The sequence below is a fragment of the Apodemus sylvaticus genome, chromosome 10, assembly GCF_947179515.1.
Source record: "Apodemus sylvaticus chromosome 10, mApoSyl1.1, whole genome shotgun sequence".
NCBI classification, from domain to species: domain Eukaryota; kingdom Metazoa; phylum Chordata; class Mammalia; order Rodentia; family Muridae; genus Apodemus; species Apodemus sylvaticus.
Genome location: NC_067481.1, coordinates 108,041,080 through 108,064,955, shown reverse-complemented (window position 1 = coordinate 108,064,955; position 23,876 = coordinate 108,041,080). Strand labels below are relative to the sequence as shown.

Below are 23,876 nucleotides of genomic sequence, written 5' to 3'. Positions count from 1 at the left end.
GGGTGAAACGATGAGTCTTATGTCTCTCGCATCTCAGAGTTGTAAGAAGTCAATCCGTGCTCTTTGTTTTACTGCCATTCCATATCACTGCCACAGGGGACATTCCTGGGTATCCTCTGACTCAGCCCCAGCCCCAGTGCAGTTTGAGTAGCAGCTGTGCTGTGCTTCCCATCTCCACTCTGAATTTTTGTGCATGTGCTTCACAGTATAGTTGAAATCACAATGGATTTAGTCTTCATCATGATATTTTTATCTTAGGAGAAGCAAGCTGATAATCATTTCCCTATGGAGAGCTACTATTTTATAACAGCATCTTTTAGTGGGTTTCCTACAAGATGGCCTGGAACTACAGGGTCAGTGGGGGTCCTGTCTTACTGAACAGCTCACTCGGGATTTTTCTAATGACAAGATTTCTGTCTTTTCCTAGTCTCCTCTCTAGAGCTGGGTAAGTGGCAAGTGAAAGATGGGGTTTTCTATTCAGAAAAAGCATATTGGGTTAGTTAAAACATTTTTCAGTCAATGAGTTGAGGGTACAAACTTGTCTGCTCTGGCCCTGAGGCCAGGTTTCAGGTTGTGCAGATGCCATCCTTTTCTGGTCCTGGGCATGCAGATCATCCCCTGTATACCACCTCTGACCCATCCTGTCACTACCTTGACATGGCCCCTTTGCCCCTGAGCATTTCCAGGCCCCTTCACTATCAGCATCCAACTGTTGTCTTTAATGATTCAGTCTTCCCCACTTCCACTGTCTGAGAGACTACACTGTCTGCCACATGGAACAGGCTACTGCAGCAGTTCTCCTTACTAACTGCCTTTCATGTGTCTTAGGAACTGAGTATGGTCCCCACCAGACAGCCATCTCAGCACCCTTGCATGCTGTTCCTCTTTCCCTGTTTAGAAGACCCTTCCACGTGCAACTTTCCACAAACCCTTCCCTTTCCTACCCTTCTGCCCTTGCTTCTTCCCTGCAGGTGGGTAGGCACCCTGAGGTTCTCACAGCATTGATACTGATGGGTCCTGGAGAGCTGGGAAAGGCTCAGGGACTACTGGAAGGCGAATGTTGGACTAGATGACAGACCACATCAGTGGGATTTCAGACTGTGCAGTGAGCCAGGCCCACAGCCAAGTGAGGGTGGTCCCTGAGCAGAGAACTTGGACATTCCCAACCTTCTGTAACTTGGGGTCCTGTCAGAGCTGGGGTTCAAGCTATGCCAGGACAAGTCCCTGAGCACAGGCTTACTTGATGGGTGCAGGCAGGATGGTCTGGTAGTTGTAGTGCTGCTGCTGCTGCTGCTGCTGCTGGCTCAGGATCTGCAGCTGTAGGAAGAGCTGCTGCTGCTGGAGCAGGCGGGCATAGTTGGAGTCCATCTGCGGCTCAGCCCTCTCCCCTTTCTGGTTGGGTGGAATGTACTGGTGGTATTTCAGCTTCTTCACGCGGGGTTTCGGATCTTTGCATTTTTTACTACGGTGTTTGTCATTTGGATTCTTGGGATGGCTTTGCTAATTTTTGAGGAAATAATAAAAAGGAGACCATTTTAAGACAAGTCAGAGTGATATGGACTGAATCTGCTTGTTGATCAGCATTGAGAGTGAGGTGGAACTTTTATATATTTGACAGTGTTCCTGATATAATTACGGTGGTATCCTTGCTTAAAGCAAGAGTTTCAAACTTACTGCTAATAAACCCATCTATTCATGGAGAGAGAGAGAGAGAGAGAGAGAGAGAGAGAGAGAGAGAGAGAGAGAGAGAGAGAGAGACAGAGAGACAGGTCAGTCCAGGGAGAAGGAGAGTGAAGCACACATGATAGCATGTGTCTTAGTGATTCATAAGTAAATCAGCACAGTGCCTTAGACAGTCCTGAGTGGCCTTGGCAAAAAATACATTTCAGGAACCACTGACCTGGGCCTGTAATTCAGCACTCAGGAAGTAGGAACAGGAGGACCAGGAGTTTAAGGTCAGCATTGGCTACAGAGTCTGAGACCAGCGTAGGTTACACAAGACCCTATCTCAAAATAAAGAACCACAAAGTCAACTGCAGACTTAATTTGACTTGAAGATCTTCATTCTACACCGTTCCCTTGGCTCAGCCAGGATGGGGATCTGGCACTGCCGATATAGTGACAGACATGTACTCTGGGCTCCCTGCATAGAGACACGGAGATGCCCATGTAGAGTATCTCCTAGTGAGAAGTAGGCTGTGTACTGCATGTATAATAAGGAAATGATTATGTCACTATTATGCTATGACATTAAAACATATAGCTATGGGCACATTCCTTTAATGCCAGCACTTGGGAGGCAGAAGCAGTCAGATCTCTGTGAGTTCAAGGCCAGCCTGGTCCCGGAGTGAGTTCCAGGACAGGCTATACAGTGAAACCCTGTCTGGAAAAAACAAATACCAAAACCAGCCAACCAACTAACCAACCAACCAACCAACCAAATCCACCACCACCACTACCAAACACAAACAAACAAAATATGGCTATGGAAAAATAAGTAAATGCTTCCTTCTAGTAAGAATAAGATAGATTGCATAAGTAGTTTTAAGGAAAATAAAGAATTCAAAATACTAAATGCTGAGGTTTGGTCTGTTGCTATGTATTGTAAGGCTAAATTGTATACCAGAAGCCTATGCCTACAGTGACTTCTCAAGTTTACACAAGCTTTTGGTGTGCAAACATTGTTCTTTGATTTAAAACCATTGATTAAATAAGCATGGCTACAGCTAATTACTAAGGGATTTGGGTTTGGAGTGACCTGGGGGGGGGGAGCAGACTTGAGAAGAGGACAAGGAAGCCACCATGAGGGGAGATGGACAATGAGTACATGGCTGGGAGAATAGCAAGTATCTGGGGTACACTGCCGGGGTGTGAGCCAGGGCAGCAGTTACAAGAGTAGATTGGGGTGACCCCCCCAAGTAATTGTCAAGGCCAAATAAAGTAACCACAGTCCAAGTCTTATTTATTTGTAAGCTAGTAGAAGAATAAACTTAGATTCTCTTGTCCTGTCTTATGATTGACAAGGTTTTTCCTGAGTTCTTTCCAGTTTCGAAACCATCAGACCATTCTCTGCCTTTTGGTATTCATACTACAACTTCATCTGAAAAGAAAAACAATAAAAAAAACACAGCAAGTTTGTTTGGCTTGTCCTATTCTGGTCTATTTTTGTTTTATCTTATCTTATTATTATTTAGATGCCTATTTGTTTTCTAATGAGAGACAGAAAGAGTGCAGGGAGGCAAGATGGGGGAAAATCTTTGAGGAGTTGGGAAATGGGAAACTTTGATTGGAATATATCGTTTGAAAAACATCTATTTTCAATAAAAGAAAAAACAGCAAAACAACAAAATGAAACAGAACAGTGGACTGGAGAGGGGGCTCAGCTATAAAACACAAGACAAAGAACAAAATGAAACAGAACAGTGGGCTGGAGAGGGGCTCAGCTGTAAAGTACTGGCTGCTTGCAGAGTACCTGGGTTGGGGCATTCACATGGTGTACATGAAGATGAATACTCCTATAAATAAGGGCATTCAAATGGTGCACATATACACATGAAGATGAATACTCCTGTAAATAAGGGCATTCACATGGTGCACATGTGCACATGAAGATGAATACTCCTATAAATAAGGGCATTCACATGGTGCACATGAAGATGAATACTCCTGTAAATAAGGGCATTCACATGGTGCACATGTGCACATGAAGATGAATACTCCTGTAAATAAGGGCATTCACATGGTGCACATGTACACATGAAGATGAATACTCCTATAAATAAGGGCATTCAAATGGTGCACATGTGCACATGAAGATGAATACTCCTGTACATAAGGGCATTCACATGGTGCACATGTGCACATGAAGATGAATACTCCTGTAAATAAGGGCATTCACATGGTGCACATGTGCACATGAAGATGAATACTCCTGTAAATAAGGGCATTCACATGGTGCACATGTACACATGAAGATGAATACTCCTATAAATAAGGGCATTCACATGGTGCACATGAAGATGAATACTCCCGTAAATAAGGGCATTCACATGGTGCACATGTGCACATGAAGATGAATACTCCTATAAGTAAGGGCATTCACATGGTGCACATGTGCACATGAAGATGAATACTCCTATAAATAAGGGCATTCACATGGTGCACATGTACAGATGAAGATGAATACTCCTGTAAATAAGGGCATTCACATGGTGCACATGTGCACATGAAGATGAATACTCCTGTACATAAGGGCATTCACATGGTGCACATGTGCACATGAAGATGAATACTCCTGTAAATAAGGGCATTCACATGGTGCACATGTGCACATGAAGATGAATACTCCTGTAAATAAGGGCATTCACATGGTGCACATGTACACATGAAGATGAATACTCCTATAAATAAGGGCATTCACATGGTGCACATGAAGATGAATACTCCCGTAAATAAGGGCATTCACATGGTGCACATGTGCACATGAAGATGAATACTCCTATAAGTAAGGGCATTCACATGGTGCACATGTGCACATGAAGATGAATACTCCTATAAATAAGGGCATTCACATGGTGCACATGTACAGATGAAGATGAATACTCCTGTAAATAAGGGCATTCACATGGTGCACATGTGCACATGAAGATGAATACTCCTGTAAATAAGGGCATTCACATGGTGCACTTGTGCACATGAAGATGAATACTCCTGTAAATAAGGGCATTCACATGGTGCACATGTGCACATGAAGATGAATATTCCTATAAGTAAGGGCATTCACATGGTGCACATGTGCACATGAAGATGAATACTCCTATAAATAAGGAGTAATGAAAAACCCCAGAAAAAAGAGGACATCATTCCATGAACTGGGCTTCTCTGAGATCATACCAAGTGCTTCTGGCCAAAATGGCTAACCCAGAAAGCTCTCCAGAGCTTCTGAGCAGCATACACTCTCATCTGGATACCAGAGAGATTCTTCATTTTATGCATAAATTATTCCCAAAGCTGGCTGTCACAAAAAGACACCTGTGTAAGGCTGTACCTCCAGTGCTGTGCTGAAGCAGGTCATCTGACTGTGCTTAGCTGGGCAGGGCTGCTGATGGGAGGACTCCTGAAGCATGCCTCACAGCACAGCACTGCATACAAGCCAAGCTCTCTTATCAGTTTTTTTTTCTGTTACCATGACGACAGGTTATGTGTTGACTCAGCTTAATAAGCGCTACAGTTTAGTTTTCAAGGTTTGGGTTAAAAGCAGGTGGGAGGTCAAGAAACAGGTTGCTGATTAGTGTCCATAGGTTTGAGACAGAGCCACTGAGTGGAGTCCTGGGTACCCACCTTCACTAGCATTGGGCCAGACTTCGCTGAGGACACAGTGCTTGTGGGGAGGACGGGAGCTGTAGACCTTGTGGGAGGCTGGTCCGCAGTTAGAGGGGTTTTCAAGAATTCAGGAACTGCTGGGGACACTGAGGTAAACTGTTGGGAAAGGCAGAAAAAGACAAGATCATGGAGTCAGTGACTGTAAGAGAACTGGGATTACCAACTGCGCCTTCCTGACTGTCCGATACAAAGTAGTCAGCTTCAAACTATACTCAGTAAACAACGGCAATGGACTCAGCAGGTTGGCTTTATGCTTGTACATACCAACACACACATATACATATATGTAATAATGATAAAGCATAAGAGGCTCTCAATTTGACAGTGGGGGGACGTGGGAGGGGGAGCCCTGGGAGGGGCTCAAAAGAAGAAAGGAGGGGCAAGTGATATAATTCTGTTTTAAATAAGTTCTATATTAAAAATTATAAAAACTTACAAAAATAAAAATAAAAATAAGTCTACAAACATGAAACAAAGAAAAACATACTACTGTGCCTAGGATCCAAAGGAATTACAGATTTAATCTCGATGAAGCAGGTTATTTATCAGGTACTTCTGTAGCAATGGATAGCTGAAACTAAGTAAGGTTAGACTGACATAGTGTACTGGTTTTAGTTTTTTTCCCCTCAAAAATATGGTCAGAACCATCCTTATTTTTGGAAAAAAATTAAAGAATCATAGAACCACCCAAAACAATACATGATATTTCTAACGTTTTCTTGATAGACAGGTCATGCTAACCCTAGCTCATTCACAGTAGGGACTGGCCTGTCAGAGAATGGACATGCTCTGTCCCCCTGCAGCTGGCAGCATCCCAGTGAAGGCTGTGTCACCCCCAGGGCCTTCCGTGTGCTGTACACCTCAGACTTCTTCCTCAGAGCTGATGCTAACTGGCCACATGCATGTGTCTTTCTGTCACTGCACCCTGGAGTTCTCTTATGCATGCATGCGGGGCTCTGCCCTCCCCAGTGAGCAGCGGCACGGAGCTGGGGTGAGGCGGAGGGCAAGAAGCTGAATGGTCCCACCTACCCCTTCTCACTAGAGCTGTACTCCACAGGGGTGGGGCATGTCACCACAGTGCCACCATCATGTGTCAGTGCCATGTGCTGTGACCTTGACTTCAGGAACAACACCTTTGCCCTCCCCTTTCAGTTCCTTGAACAATCCTAAAATGCATTATAGCAACAATCAAAATCAGGTCTCTTGTATTTAAAATAGCAAACTGGTTTTCTCTTCCTTAAAATAAACACCCTGAAAACCTAGAGTACTATTAGCATGAAAGCTGGCGTGAATAAGGAATAAACACTTGTTTAATTGATGAATGGCACTGTTGTGGCTTTTCCTCAGCAGTCTCCCTCAAGTGCAGCTGTGCCTCTGTGAGCACAAGGCTACAGCTCTCTCCTTAAGGCCAGCTCCTGTTATTCTTTTCAGTTTGTGATTATTAATGTTAAGACTCTGGAAAGATAGCTGTGGTCAGTTTCATTTCATCAAGACATGGCATCTAGGGACCTGTTCTGTGCTCTTCAATACTAAGATGTCTGGCTCTCTGACCAACCTGTGGGCAGCCAAGTCAAAGGCGGAACTTCCCTATGGGGCATGGCCTCTGTTACGTCTAGAAAGTAGTCTAGACAGTTTTGTCTGGGTGGTCTCACAGGGAGGACACGCTTTGGCTTTTGTATAATTGGTATATGAAGTAGAATCAAATGCTTAAATTTTGAATTACACGTTTATGTTTGTACATTCTGCCTGGTACACTGACACAGACAGTCATGAGCGTAAATAATATATTTATATATAATATAATATATTATATATATATAATATAATATAAATATAATATATTTTAATAAATATATAGACACCTCTTTTATCCTCTAAAGCAGATGCTGCCTTCTCATTATCCAATGTGACTGTTATCCAGAAAAATATAAGACTAACTCCACTGAAACACAGTGCTTGTTCTCTGTACCTAATGAGAAGATAAACAAGTTGAAAGGAGGGATCCAGAGTCACCCAGGCATCCTGTCAGGTTCTGTAGCCTGTCTTCAGAAGGACCCAAAATATGTCCCCAAATGGCACCTAGATCACGTCTAGGTGTTAGGTAAACTCTCCAAAGAACCCAGGTGCCAGGATTCTGAAGTAACCATGTTCTAAAAGGGTCAAAAGTATGCAGGTCACAAAGGACACTGTCTGCTCTATAGTTAACTGAGCAGTATGTCATCACCTTAGGAAGAATGCTAAGTGAATGTCTAAACTGACACCAAAACCCGCATTCATTCTGTGAATCTCTAATGATAACACAATCATTTTCCTAAAGAAGAAACAGCAGCTGCAGACCTGACTTCCCATCCCACAGGGTGACTATTCCCACTGCAGGGCGGAGGGTCATGATTGCTAGTACCTTTACTTTCATTCCAACACCATCAAAAAAATCCCAAGGGGCTGAGGACTGGCTCAGATGGTGGGCTTCTTGCCACATAAGCATGAGGACCTGAGTTTTAGAACCTGAGAATTCATGGAAAAAAAAAAAAAGCAAGGTGTGACAGTGTGTATCTGTAATCCCAGTGCTGGGAAGGCAGGTAGGAGGGTCCCTGAAGACCCTAATGTTAATCTCTAGCTTACACACACACACACACACACACACACACACACACACACACACACACACACAGAGAGAGAGACACACACTCACACATTCACATGTGCATGTGCACGTGTAAACACTCATGAATATATACAACACTTGACATCAACCTCTGGCTTCCACATACCTGTGCACATACACCAACATGTACATACAACACATTATTCAAAGGAAAATGTCAAAAATATTAAATATTGGGTATTTGAAAATAAGTTCAAAAAAAGAGACTTAACCTTAAAACTAACTTTTCTCTTCTAGAAATTGCTCCAGGAAAGCTCTGCCGCCGTGGAGAAGCGCTGGGAGCTGGAGTCAGTCAGCTCCTCAGTCCCTCATAATGCAGTCCTGCTGCCTCCCTGGCCCCTCTGAACAGGAAGTCCCAGGTGCTCTTTGGAAAGCTCTTCCTTTCTTATTTTGTGGCTTTTCAATCTCTAATAAATGTGCTTTTAATTCAGGATACAGAAGAGATCTTGCTGAAGATCACAACATGCAATAAACTCAAACTGTGACTGTTCTTTGAGTACTGTTTATATATTTCAATTCCCACACAGATAAAATAAACAATGAGTGAACTAAATTCAAACACAGACATGCTTTGTATGTTGAAATCAACATGTAAAATTCTCATTTGGTGAAGTGTGTCATATACAATCTTTCATTTGCTTCTATAGTATGTACTTATAAGATTAAGCCCTTGATTTTGTTTTGAGAGAAGGAATAGTGTTTACTGCCCTGTTTCAGGAATGTTTACGTTATTTTGTTTTACCCTCAACAGCCCTGCCTGACATACACTACACTTTCAGACTCAGTAGCAGAACAGTAGGAGTACACGAAGACAGCACAAGCTCTGCTGGGCCCTAGGCCAGTGCTTCTTTTAGATATATTTTGGTTTTGGCTTTTCAAGACAGGGTTTCTCTGTGTAGCCCTGGCTGTCCTGGAACTCTGTAGACCAGGCTGGCCTTGAACTCAGAAATCTGCCTGCCTCTGCCTCCCAAGTGCTGGGATCAAAGGCGTGTGCCACCACCGCCTGGCCAGTGCTTCTCTTATACATGGACCCATGGTGAGTGTGGGCACATTTATACAGTGCTGCTTTACAAAGTATGTGTGTTAAAATATAAACAAAGTGAGGCTGGAGCGACAGTTCAGTGGTTAAGAGCCCAAACGGTTCTTGCAGCGGATCTGAGTTTGGTTTGCACCAGCAGACTGGGTAGCTTATAACTGCCTGTGACTAGCTCGGGAGGAGCAGTTCTCCAGTAGACCTGCACACGGACCTCAGGGAGACTAAGCACATTTAGAGGCACCCTGATGTTTCCTCGACCCTTCTATGAACCCCATTCTCCTCCCACAACAACTATTCTATTTGCTGTCTATGGATTCAGTGACACAGTGACACAGTTCATGTCTGTCCCTCTGTGACTGGCTCGTTCCTTCAGCATGATGTTCAGGTTCATTCATGCTGAGGTTGGTGCAGAACCCTTCCCTTTCTAAGGGCAGCTTTTTTTCTGCATTCAGACACTGTACACACTAGGGATTCTTTTCTGTTTACCACGAGATGCTGTCCTTGTGAATATATGAATATACATGTATTCTGTAAATTCTTTTTCTTTTCCCCCCAGACAGGGTTTCTCTGTGTATCCCTGGCTGTCCTGGAACTCACTCTGCAGACCAGGCTGGCCTTGAACTCTGCCTCTGCCTCCCAAGTGCTGGGATTAAAGGTGTGTGCCACCACAGCCCAGCTTGAGAATATATATATTCTAATTCTTAGTTTCAACTTTTGATTGTTTGTTTTTAAGAGAGGTTCTTACTGTAAGGCCCAGGCCAGCTTGCAAAGTACTGGATGGTAGTGTACCATAACATCCTACTTCCTGCTTTCAACTCAGGAATAGAACTGCTGGGTTATGGGTTAAGTTCTATGTTAAACACTGTTTCTCTGTGTAAGGTGTGGGTGTGCAGTCAGTGGAGGATGGAGGTGACATTTGGGGGTCAGTTTTCTCACTCCAGTATGGAGGTTACAGGGACTGAACTCACATCATCAGACTTAGCAGCACATACCTTTACCCCCTTGAGCCATCTCACTGGCCCAGTAAAACTGTATATATATATTTAAAGATGTATTTATTTATTTTATATATGTGAGTACACCATTGCTGTCTTCAGACACACCAGAAAAGAGCATTACAAATGGTTGTGAGCCACCATGTAGTTTCTGGGAATTGAACTCAGAACCAGTCAGTGCTTTTAAACATTGAGCCATTTCTCTAGCCCATACAATTGTATTTTTTATTTTTAATTTATTTTATTTGAGTACACTGTAGCTGTTTTAAGGCACACCACAAGAGGGCATCAGATCCCATGTGGTTGCTGGGAATTGAACTCAGGACCTCTGGAAAAGCAGTCAGTGCTTTTAACTGCTGAGCCATCTCTCCAGCCCCATAAAAGTGTATTTTTTTTAAAAAAATATTTTATTTATTTTATGTATATGAGTGTGCTGTCACTGTCTTCAGACACACCAGAAGAGGGCATCAGATCTCATTACAGATGGTTGTAATGAGATTTACATGTGGTTGCTGGGATTTAAACCCAGGACCTCAGGAGATGGCTCAGCAGTTAAGAGCACTGACTCTTAACTGCTGAGCCATCTCTCCAGCCCCTAAAATTGTATTTTTAAAAACACCATTTTCTACAGTTACTATGTAATTACATGTTGCTATTGTAATAATATGCATGAATTTTAATTTCTCTACACACTTGCCAGAACTTGATGTTTTCTGGGTATGTGATAAGCATTTTGTGGCTTTGTTTCCTTAATGATTATTTTATGCTGTGTGCGTTGTTTATGTAACAATTAGGATACACCAAAGGTCATTATATTATATTGGCTCCTTGCATTCTACCTTATTTAGCATTTCTATTGCTGTGACAAAACACCAGGCCAAAGCACTGTAGGGAGGAAAGGGTTTCTCTGGCCTACACTTTCATATTGTTGTTCATTACTGAAAGGGGTCAGAACAGGAATGGCAGGAGCTGATGTGGAGGCCAGGAAGGTGCTGTTTATGGGCTTGCTTCAACCTGCTTTCTTATAGAGCCCGCCCAGGGATGGCCCCACCCAAAAGGCTAAGCCTTCCCTATCAATCATTAATTAAGATACTATGTTGGCTTGCTTCTATAGTTTGGTCTTGTGGAGGTGTTTTCTTAATCAAGGGTCTCTCTTCTCAGATGACTTTAGCTTGTATCAAGTTTATATAACTTCTTTGGAGGAATGTCACTCAAGTCTTGCACCAGTTTTTGAATAGTGTTTTCTTGTAGGTGTCCTTTATGTATATCAGAGATAATTCTTCAAATACTTTCTCTCATTATGTGGGTTGGCTTTATTTATTTATTATTATTTTACTTTTTGTGGGTTGGCTTTCTATTCTGGTGATAAGATCCTTTGTTCAACTCTTTTTAATTTTGATGAGACCTAATTATCTACCTTTACTCTTGTTGCCTGAGTCTTGTGTTTAAGACCCAAAACAGGGCAAATATAAGGTCAAGACGACCCTCCTGTGCTGTCCCAAATCTGTCCAGTATTACAGCTCATACGCAGGTCTTCCTGATGCATTCAGGAAGACCTCTACATGCATTCTGTGTTGGACTGTAAGGAAACAAACACACGCAGATTCATTCTCATAAGTATGGATATACTGTTGCTTCAGTAGCACCATATTTCTTGGTGATCTTGGTGTCTTTGTCAAGGAGTACATCATCATATACATGAGGACTCTTTTCCAGGCTCTTGTTTCAGTGGGCTCTGATAGATTCCACTTGGCTGTGTGCTTGTTCTTATGTTAGTACCATATTATTTTGACTTCTCTGGCTTCATAATAAGTTTTAAAACCAATGCATTATATATACATATGTTAAAAGAATTTAATTAATAACAAGTTAAAAAATATAGAAAGGGTGAGGCTGACAATAAAATAAAATAAAAAAATTCTTTTAAGTTCATGATGGTTTTGGTTTTCAGGGCCTCTTACCAGCTTATGACAGGGCTTGCACTGAATGTGAGGTCATGTTGATGTCTTAACAAAAGCCTTCCATGAACACAAGGTATCTTTCCATGCTCGGCTGACATTTCTGTAAACCTGACTCCCTTCTCTCTTTCTACATACTTTCTCAATGCATGGCCTTTGGTTACTACGGAAATCATGCACAATATTGTGAGATATTCATAACATCAGCTCCAGTCACATACAGAGATGTTGCTTTAAGGCATCCCCACGTCTGCCAAGCAGCCTTGAAGGCATCAATCCTACTGTCTTGGCTTCTTGAGTATTCGAATACTTGAGAAGTGTACCCCATCCCAGCTCTCTTCTCTCCTAGTAAGAGCATGCACTGCTGTAAACCATAGCATCATTACCATAGGTTTATAATTTTAAATTCTGCATAAAAATAGTTTTAAATCAAGGTTGCAATAGTTTTTATTTGTCCATATATTATTGAATTGATTATCTTGCTTCTACTATGACAAGTTGCCTGAGATAATCAACCTAGTTAAGGGAAACGTTTATTTAGCTTGTAGTTTCACAGATCCTGGTACTCTGGTACAAGTCCATCCTGGTGGAAGTGTATGGAGGAGACAGCTTGCTACCTTGTGGTAGCTTGGAAGCAGGAGAGAAAGTAGAAAGGGCAAAAGACTCTGAACAACTGTTCACCAGAGCAGCTGGCCAACAAAGTTCTTCCATAAAGTACCAGGCTTTGGGAATTCACCTAAGTCCTACCAGACCAGGCTTATAGTTGCCCATCACTGTGTTTCAAAATAATAGATGATTAATTAAAGGGCTTAACAAATTCCTAAGAGTCTGCAGATGGAAGAGACTAGGGAAGCCCCTTGAACCCACATGTAGAAACTGATTTTCTACAGTTTCCCAATGTTCATGAGTTACCTAAGCATAAAACAAGTTGTGCTCCATTTGCAGTATGTGATCTTTGGTATAAAATGAGTTCTAAAACTGAGAGAAATACCTAGTTAGTTTGTGTTAATCTGTGCTTTCCATGACTGTGGTGCCTTAGGCTGATGGTAAGGCAGAGGTACCTGGTGAAAGAAGAGAGGCTGGGAGGCGCCACACTCTCTGTCCTCCTCATAGCCCCTTAGGCTATAAGCTTCTGAATGACTGATGACTTAGGAACTCAGTGCCTCAGGATCACTCACCTCTCAAGTCCACCAGCTGCAGCCTGTGGGGGACCACAGCATCTTCTAAGGTGTCTCATTCATTAAATCAGTGTGTTATATGTTTGGCTTATATACTCTGTGGTTCTATGATAAAATGAATGACTATCTCATTGTCTCAGAACTCCATATCTGATGAGGAGCAATATGTTAAGACCCTTTCCCTTGAGGGAAATGAAGGAGTAATTACTGTAGGTAAACCGCAGTAGATTTTATACGTGGATTGAGCACTGTCACCTGAATGTGAGATGCTCTCCACAGGCTCCATTGCTTAGCCTCAAGCTGGGGGGTTAGGTTACTGGGGTGGGCACTAAGGTTTTCTAGCCTGACTCGCTTTCTAGTCACTGTCCTCTAGATTGCAGATGCCATCTGAAGAGCCACTTTTCCTGCTGCCATGCCTGCTGTGCCATGATAGACTTTATCCTCACAAGCTACAAGGCAAGGCAAGGTCTTTAAGTTGCTTCTTGCTAGGTACTTGATCACAGCCATGAGAAATGGAACTAATAAATTAAGAAAACTGGACAAATACAATAAAGTTAAAAACATTGTCAAAATAAAAGTTACCAATTATAGGTGATATAAAAATCCTTGACTTGACTGATACAAGGCTTGCCTCTGAACTTAAATTTAAAAAATAAAAACAGAACAGAACCCCCGACAGTGTTACTTACAGTCCTACTTAAGGTTTCCTGTTCTCAGGTATCAGGTAGCTTGGCTCAGGGTCAGTGACAGAGAAGACAGAATCTCTTTTGCCTGCAGAGCCTCTGTGGCACATACATTTCTAGTTGCTGTGACCAAGCACCTACCTAGAACTCCAAGGGAGGGCGGGTTACTCTGGCTCACAGCCTTGACATACAGTCCATCATGGTGAAGAAGGCGTGGCAGCGGAAGGCTACTGCACACACCTGCTAGCAGAAGAGACAAAGGCTGAGCTTGCTCCCTCCTCTCTCTTGATTTATTCAGTGGATACATCCCATGAAGCAGGACCACCCTGGGTGACCTCTCCTGAGGTCGCCTCTCTGAGAAACACCCTCAGTAGACATCCTCTTGCTTCTATCTCCTACCTGATTCCAACTCTCATCAAGTTGGAACAAGGATCAACCATCACAGCCTCAAGAAACAAATTTCAGAGAGCTGAAGTGATAATTCAGTTGCTAGAATTATAGCCATATGAATAGCTGTATCACAACCTGACCTACTCAGACAGAAGCAAAAAAGAACCCAAATGACTAAGTAAAATGTTTTTCTAAAGCTTATTTACTTACATTCTTGACATTCTTTTTAGGCCTATTTTTAAAGCCTCAGTCAGGGTGAAGCAAGTATGTGAGAGCACAGTAGGGCGGGCTTCCTTTCCCCATCTGCGCAGACCTCAGCGCATGCTGCTCCTTAACCCACAGTTCTCCTCAGGCTATATTCCAAAAATACTGCGGGCCACAGACACTGCTGTTTTGTGAGCCTGGACCCATACCATCTCTGATAGGACCACTTATAAATATAAGAATATGAAAGTCTACAGATTTTCCAGTCAATCATTTAGTGAGCTTAGTTAAGTCAGCCCTTTTGAAAACCTTTGGGTACACACATGCATATAACACACAGACTAAGCTCCTCCACATATATAAGTACTAAGTTGTCTGCCCTCCATAAATACACTAAATTGTCTACCACCCGCAAAGTTGCCTGCCTTCACCTCTACGTGGCCTACCTTTGTACAAGAGTTCTTTATTCCCACTGAAGACAACACACTAGAAGAATATATATTTTGTACTACAATGACGACTGTAATGAGGACACAATGCTTCAAGACAACTTTCTAACAAGAATATGTTCACAAGACAATGACAGAAGAAAATGCATTTTCAGTCTCTAAGGTGTTCACATCCCGACCACTCAGGCTGTCCCTTACACAGAGGCCCACTTCATTATCAGCAATTTAGCCAAAGAAATAATCAGGTAAGTGCCAAAAAAAAAAAAAAAAAAAAAAAAAAGAGAGAGAGCAAGTAGGAGTGAAGACAATGGTATCTTATTGTGGACATGGAAGTGAAGACCAGGAGCCAGTCCCAGTGCCCGGCCACCCGGACTGCTTAAGTGGACGATGGAGCAGCTCAACTCTACTACAACACCATCTGTGTTTTCAAGACATGGTTTCTCTGCATGGCCCAGCCACAACAGGGCTGGAACTATGGATATTCTGCTAATTGAAATAAACCATTACAAAAAGACACACATTATCTGATCCCATTTTAAGCACTACCTAAAGAGTCAAAGTCATAGAGACAGGTAGTAGAACAGCCTCTTGGCAGCTGGACAGACAGGCATGGAGAAGGTGTCAAAGGCTATGGCACTTTAGTGTTGTTAGGTGAAGAGGTCATGGAGAGTTGTTCCAAGACTGTGAGAATATATTTGACCCCTTAAAAATGGTTCAGATGATAGAAAACAGGTTAGTTACATTATATTTGTCAATGTTCCAAGAAGGTGTGGTGCTTTGAATAAAAATGGCCCCTATAAGCTCTTAGATTTGAATGCTTGGGTACTAGGGAGTGGCACTATTAGTAGGTGTGGCCTTGTGGGAGGAGGTGTGTCACTGTGAGTGGGCTTTGAAGTCTCAGTTCCACCCATAGCAAATGTAGCATTGTTTTCCTGCTGCCTGCAAATCAAGATGTAGAACTCTCAGCTCCTCCTCCAGCACCATGCCTGCCTGGATGCCATCATGTTTCCTGCCTTGATGACAATGGACTGAACTTCTAACTGTAAGCCAGTCCCAATTAAATGTTTTCCTTTATAAGAGTTGCTGTAGCCGGGCGGTGGTGGTGCGCCTGTAATCCAAGCACTCTGGGAGGCAGAGGCAGGCAGATTTCTGAGTTCGAGGCCAGCCTGGTCTACACACTGAGTGAGCTCCAGGACAGCCAGGGTTATACAGAGAAAACCTGTCTCGGAAAAACCAAATCCAAAAAACCAAAAACCCAAACCTCCCCCCCCCCAAAAAAAAAAGTTGCTGCAATCATGGTGTCTCTTTGCATCACTAAGAACCTAATTAAGAAGATTAGAATAATGTGTGTGTATGTATATTAGAACTATTAAGTGAGAACCAGCTATGAATTTTTTATAGTGTTTGGCTCACAAGTAGGACGTGTCAGTACTTTCCTATTTTTTCTTTTTTTAGTGAAAATATTGTCTTACATAGTTTGTAAGAGCCGGGTGGTGGTGGCGCATGCCTGTAATCCCAGCACTCTGGGAGGCAGAGGCAGGCGGATTCCTGAGTTTGAGGCCAGCCTGGTCTACAGAGTGAGTTTCAGGACAGCCAGGGCTAGACAGAGAAACTCTGTCTCAAAAAAAAAAAAAAAAAAAAAAAAAAAACCAAAAAAACAAAAACAACAACAACAAAAATAAATAAATAAACCCCCACCAAACCAAACCCCATAGTCTTTGTAAGAATGTCAGGGAGGTCTTACCTGGGCGGGAGTGCTTGCAGTCACAGGAGGTGGTGAGGCACTGACTTTTGGCTCACTGGGGGATGCGGCTGAGCCCTGAGACTCCTGGCTTGCTGGCTGGTCTGGAGACAAAGCATCACTGCTATCTTCATCAAAGGAGTACTCGCCTTGAGTATGAGGGTAGTCCTCCTTCACCACGCCTGCAGAGAGAACCATGGTGACCCAGGGGCTCCAGAACCCTTGCTGACCATGAAGAGAGAGAGTTTAAGGAGGTGGTTTAAAGCTGTGCTCTAAACCACCCAGGGGAGCCACACCGCTGTAGAAATGGAGGCTCTTCCCAATGGGAGCCACACTGCTGTCATGTACTCTTTGGGTTTGATGTTCTTCCAGTCAGATCAAACCTTTCGATCCAGCTACCTGCTGTAGGAGGAAGAGGAGACGAGAGTGCTTTGTTGTTGGTTTGCGTGGTGCTGGGGATACGCTAGCCAGGAGGCCAGAGCAGCAACAGCACTCTAGTCCCGACTGCAGGGGACTAGAGTTCATGACACTGGAGAACATCACAGCAGGGGCGCTCCAGGATGAAGGGCACAGAGCCTCCTTTTCAAAATATAAGCTGCAGGGCAAATATGGAAAGAGAAGAACCCCCTCTCAACAGAGTAATATTTAAGAGACGCACAGACTTTATTTTTTTAAACCCTGACCTGGAACCCAAATGTTAAAATGCAGGAAGCAGAGGAGAAAGTGGGCATGTTACTGGGCTCTGAAAATCAGTTTCCATTTCAAAGAACAGCACACCTAACTACACTCACACCTCACTGCTGGTGGCTCTCTTCCCAGATGTTTGGGATCAGAGCTGACTGTTGTCAGGGGTGCAAGAGTCACGCTAACTACGTTCTCAGCATAGAAACTAAATGCCTGCTGACTGACGTCCCACGGTTCATTTTTCCTGCTACAACTATGATAGAAACAAACAGTGCACTGGTGACACGGGCGAGCCTCAGTGCTGGGGGCAGCCCATGCACATGCCTGTTCAAGGACCCAGAATAGGATGAGCAGCAGCAGCAGCAGCCAAGTGTTAAGGGCCGGTCACACAGACAGATGCCGCTTCCCTTCAAGGGTGCACTGAAACCTTGAAGGGAAACCTCACTCGCCTTGCCTGTGAAGCTAGTTATCTTTCTAATAAACATAATGAAGTCTACCAATCTGAAAGCGTAGAAATGAAACAGTACAATACAGTAATTTACCTTAGAAATGTGATAATGGCATGAGACATTCTTGACATAAAATGGGACGTCACACTAACTGTAGCAGAGGTCATTACCTAATCTGTTATAATCACTACGAGAACCACTAGATGACCACCAGCTTCTAGCTAACTGAGAAAACAACATCCTTGATTGATGTTAGCATCTTAATCAGATCTGAATCCCCTGTGTTTTCCTTCCTCCCAGAAGACTGAAACTGGTCTTCTTGCCTATAATCGCCTCCTTGACACTCGAATCCACAGGAAGGATGTTCTTCTCCACCAGCTCCATGGGGCCAGGCCTCTGAGCGATCTTCTCGTTCAGATCATCGGCCAACCGAGCTCTCTTCAGCTTCATCTGCGTGGCCTGAAGAGACGGCTCCGCAAACGTTTCTGGAAGAGGAAGCAGAGCTTTAACCATGGTGCCTAGCAGGCCAAGTGACTGAACTGAGAGTGGTGTCTCAGAGTGGGCCAGCTACCTGTCCACGCAGGACAGAAGCGCCAAGGTAGAGTCAGCATGAACTGAAGCTGCAGTGGGGATTGGCATCATGTGCCTACAGGAGGAGGTCAGATTTGTGAGAACACTTGTTAGTCATCAGGGAGACACAGCAAGGCCAGTGTGGCCCAGAACTCTTAAAGTGCATGGTTCTCATTTGGCTGTTGGCAGTTCCTAAAAGAGGCATGAATCTTAGGATAGAAGTGTATTTTCTTCAGTGGGAAGAGCTAGGATTCATATTCTTGGATTGATGCGTGTGTATCTTAGGGTCAGTTATCATCCTTAAAAATATGAGCTTATTTTGGACCCCAAACCTCATTTTATGCAGAGATTACAGTGCATAGAACTGTCATCTCATATACTTAAAACGATGGAGATGCTACAGCAGACACGAAACCACAGTACCTCTCCCACCTCCTGTTTCATCCTGTCAGTTCTGGAGCTTGTGGTAATCACTAACATATCCCATTGTCTTGAGCTATGTTTATGCTGTTTTAAAAGTAAGTGGGGAACTAACACTCTGAATTCTGAGTTGATTCTGAGCTCTTATGAGGAAAAGCACACAGAACTGTATAGGAACACTATATACAGGGAACAGGATCAGCCAACCATGCTGATGTTTTCAATGCTTCTGTGAAGCTCACAGTAGGAGAGCCTTCTGTTTCTCTCCCTTCTCCCTTTCACACTAAGTGAAAGCAGCAAAGAAAACCTTCCACAGTGGGAAGCAGAGCCCAGCAGGTCATGAAGCCAAGGCTCAATTTTTGCTGTTGAACTTCAGAAAATAATTTAGACTCTAACCTGCCAAATACCCAATTCAATTAAATTAGGTTAATGTCAAAATAAGGCTGTGGTTTAAGGGAATTCCAAAGTTAGTGATGATGCATTCGTTTTCATGCTTCAGGTCTCAATCCAAGAATGCATGTTTCAATATAGACTCATAATAAAATAATAAGTGTATGAGTGTTTGCCTGCATGTGTGTATGTGCCCCATGCGAGTGCCTGGTGTCCAGGGAGGCTAGAAGAGGGCAGCAGATCCCTTGGAGTGAAAGTTACAGCTGTCTGACATGGCATTGCAACCGAACAGTGTCCTCTGTAAAAGCAATACAATGTGCGTGGAGTTGCTGAGCCACCTCTCCAGCCCTTGGGCCTTTCTTTATTTTCATAAAAAAGAATTTTGAGTAGATGTATTTCTTTTTATTTTAATTCTATTAATGACATCTAGAGTCAGACTTGCCTTCTGACTTGACAGACAGCATCACACACACACACACACACACACACACACACACACACACACACACACACACACACACGAACATGCCTTGTTGTTCTTTGCTGTGTTAGTGGAGGGCTTGCTAAAGTCACTAATCCCTGACAGCTGCAATGCTCTGATAAGGTTTTCAGTTCAGAGGACTTCTGAGAGCACAAGCCACGGTGGAGAAAGGCACACATCTCCCATCTCCCGCTCAGGACCCAGGAGGACACATAGGAGCACATACTCTTTGGGCTTGTGGAGGCTAGTACAGTACTTAGTACTCCTCTCGAGCATCCTCCAATGCAGTATCAGCTGTGTCTTTCTCAGTCTAGGTTCCTGTTTGTCCCCTGTCTGTCTCTGCTCCTAAAGCACATGTCCAGGAAGCCTGCAGCCTTGCCCTGCTCACCACTGGGCCGCTGGATCCTAGCATCTAGCCAGAAGCTGCGCAGCTCTCAAATACTCCATCTCTGCCTGTGTCTGAGCTACCAGGCCACCACCCTGCATGTGAAGATCATTTGACTTCTGTCACTAGGCCCAGAGAGAATAGACTCTTTCTGCCTCACAACTGTCTGTAAATGTCTGAGAGGTTTCCAGATTCTTAACATACGTGATACTATCCATGGATCAAGCTTTTTTTTTTTTTTTAAGTTTTGCTTAGTAAATTAGTTACAAAAGCAGAATGATAGGAGAAGCAGAAGACTGGAAATCAGCGACAGAGAAGCTGGCTATCAAGATGTCTGACTCAGAGAGAAAGACAGCCATGTGAGCCACGGATTCTGCAGGAATGGAATGACATTGTCTTGCCTCCAGGGGCTAAGACTAGATCACCCAGAGGTGTCACAGACAGTCATGTCATGACTGTTGTATTTAAGAGGAATAGCAACATATGTGGGCACTACCTTTCCTAGATATCAATGAGATCCAAGCTAGATAGACAAGATGATAGACAAGTCGTAATGTCCTAAGGACAGTAGGAGGCAGCTGACAGAAGCATTGGTTTATCAAGTGACTCCCAGGTATACTACACAGAGATTCAGTTTTGAGTCTTCTTGGTGCTATCCAATTTGAGGATGTCAGCCTGGGGGGTAAAGTGTTATTAAATGGGAATAAAGAAAAATTGTGGGCACTCATTTTTCTTCAGCAGACACAACCCCCTTACCTTCTAGAATATGCATCCTGACCAGCTCAGAGCGATCTGGGCGGCTCCGGATCTTGTGCTTCAGAAAGTTTTCAGTCTTAAAAAGAAAAGTATTGTTCATAATTCATTGTAGCTTTAGATTTTTTTCAGAAATAAATTATATATCCTGTTGTATCTTTGACAGAATTAGTACTGAGGAGAACTTTCATCTACCTCATAGTTTACAATGTAGCCTTCTAAAATCTAGAGGTTTGAAGTATATTAAGTACAAAGTAAATAGTTTGTAGAGTTTTAGAGTTAAACTGCGAAAGGCTCAACATTTTAAGATAAACTTTAAATAAACATAAGATTGAATCCCATCTGAGCCAGTGCCCTGAGCAGACCTTGGGCGCTGGCTCTGCACACAGTCCTACAACACAGAGAAGAAGCTCGACTCCCAGACACTCTAACACACCCAGGATCAGAGCTGAAGAGGCCACAAAATTGGCCCTAACACCAGGAGTAACTGGGACCAGCTGGATCCAGGGACGCAGGAACCCCTGCCCGGCCAGTGGTACTGGTATACCCTGAGGTCTGAGCAGATGCCCAAGCAGACCTTGGACACTAGCACCATACCCAGTACCACAACACCTAGAGGAAGCTCGACTCCCAGGGGTTCTAACATGACCAGGATCATAGGACCACAGGATCTAAGGAGCTTGGGCACACCAGGATCTCAGGGTCCCAGAGGCAGCTTGACTCCCAGGAGCTCTGACACACCCAGGATCTCAGGATCATCACAGGATCCAAGAATCACAGGATCCCAGAATCACAGGATCCCAGAGACAGCTAGACTTTGAGGAGTTCTGACACAACCAGGATCACAAGAGGGATGGGCTCCAGTCAGAGATAGCGAGGGCAGGTAGCACTAGAGATAATCAGATAGTGGGAGGCAAACTTTAGAACACAAGCAACCAAGGTATCAACAGAATCCAGTTCTTCAACCATAGCAAGGCCTGGCTATACCACCACAGCGGTAAAGTAAGATTTGTATCTAAAAATCACTTCTCATGATGACAGAGGACTTTAAGAAGGACATAAGTAACTCCCATAAAAAATACAGGGGAAGACAGGTAAACAGGTAGAAGCCCTAAAAGAGGAAACACAAAAATCGCTTAAAGAATTATAGGAAAATACAGTCAAACAGGCGAAGGAATTGAACAAGACCATCCAGGATCTAAAAATGGAAATAAAGAAATCACAAAGGGAGACAGTCCTGGAACTTGAAAACCTAGGAAAGAAATCAGGAGTCATAGATGTAAGCATCACCAATAGAATACAAGAGATAGAAGGGAGAATCTCAGATGTAGAAGATACCATAGAAAACATTGACACACCAGGAAGTGGTGGCACATGCCTTTAATCTCAGCACTTGGGAGGCAGAGGCAGGCAGATTTCTGAGTTTGAGGCCAGCCTGATCTACAGAGTGAGTTCCAGGACAGCCAGGGCTATACAGAGAAAACCTGTCTTGAAAAACCACCACCACCACCACCACCACCACCACCACCACCACCACCACCACCACCATCACCACCACTAATATCAACAACAAGAAAACATGGACACAACAGTCAAAGAAAATGCAAAAAGCAAAATGCTTCTAACCAAAAACATCCAGGAAATCCAGGACACAATTGAGAAGACCAAGCCTAAGGATAATAGGTATAGAAAAAGAGTTAAGATTCCCAACTTAAAGGGCCAGTAAATATCTTCAACAGAATTATAGAAGAAAGCTACCCTAACCTAAAGAAAGAGATGTCCATGAATATACAAGAAGTCTACAGAACTTCAAATAAACTGGACCAGAAAAGAAATTCCTCTCATCACATAATAGTCAAAACATCAAATGCACAGAACAAAGAATATTAAAAGCAGTAAGGGAAAAAGGCCAAGTAACATATAAAGGCAGACCTATCAGAATTACACCAGACTTCTCACCAGAGACTATAAAAGCCAGAAGATCCTGGGCAGATGTCATATAGACCCTAAGAGAACACAAATTCCAGCCCAGGCTACTATACCCAGCAAAACTCTCAATTACCATAGATAGAGAAACTAAGATATTCCATGATAAAACCAAATCTACACAGTATCGTTCCACAAACCAGCCGTACAAAGGATACTAGATGGAAAATTCCAACACAAGGAGGAAAACTGCATCCCAGAAAAAGCAAGAAAGTAATCTTTCAACAAACCCCAAAGAAGATAGCTACACAAACATAATTTCATCTCCAACAACAAAAATAACAGGAAGCAACAATCACTTTTCTTTAATATCTCTTAATATCAATGGACTCAATTTCACAATAAAAAGACATAGACTAACAGACTGGATACACACAGGAAATGAACCTCAGTGAGAAAGACAGACACTACCTCAGAGTAAAAGGCTGGAAAAAAAATTTCCAAGCAAATGGTCTGAAGAAAGAAGCTGGAGTAGCCATTCTAATAGTGAATAAAATTGACTTTCAACCAAAAGTTATCAAAAAAGATAAGGAAGGACACCTCATACTTGTCAAAGGAAAAAATCTACCAAGAAGAATTCTCAATTCTGAACACCTGTCCTCCAAATGCAAGGGCACACATTCATAAAAGAAACTCTACTAAAGCTCAAAGCACACATTGCACCTCACACAATAATAGTGGGAGACTTCAACACCCCAGTCTCAGCAATGCACAGACTGTGGAAACAGAAACTAAACGGAGACACAGTGAAACTAACAGAAGTTATGAATCAAATGGATTTAACAGACATTTATAGAACATTTCATCCTAAAACAAAAGAATATACTTTCTTCTCAGCACCTCACAGTACCTTCTCCAAAGCTGACCATGTAATCGGTCACAAAACAGGCCTCAACAGATACAAGAAAGTTGAAATAATCCCATGCATCCTATCAGATCACCATGGACTAAGGCTGGTCTTCAATAACAACAACAACAAAAAGAACAGAAAGCCCACATACATAGGTAAGCTGAACAATGCTCTACTCAATGATGATACTTGGTCAAGGAAGAAACAAAGAAAGAAATTAAATACTT

At 43.1% G+C, this 23,876-nt stretch overlaps 1 protein-coding gene across 4 annotated transcripts in view; it reads right to left on the bottom strand.

The window, feature by feature from the left end:
- Mrtfb (myocardin related transcription factor B) overlaps nt 1-23,876 on the bottom strand; it is a 155,888-nt gene that overhangs the window by 17,383 nt on the left and 114,629 nt on the right. For all 4 annotated transcript variants that reach the window (XM_052194600.1, XM_052194601.1, XM_052194597.1 and 1 more), the window contains 5 exons: nt 20,817-20,892; nt 18,138-18,299; nt 16,685-16,863; nt 5,341-5,478; nt 1,241-1,500 (listed from right to left, as the gene is read on the bottom strand). In XM_052194600.1, coding sequence (XP_052050560.1) covers nt 1,241-1,500; nt 5,341-5,478; nt 16,685-16,863; nt 18,138-18,299; nt 20,817-20,892 — 815 coding nt within the window. The remainder of the gene's footprint in view (nt 1-1,240; nt 1,501-5,340; nt 5,479-16,684; nt 16,864-18,137; nt 18,300-20,816; nt 20,893-23,876) is intronic.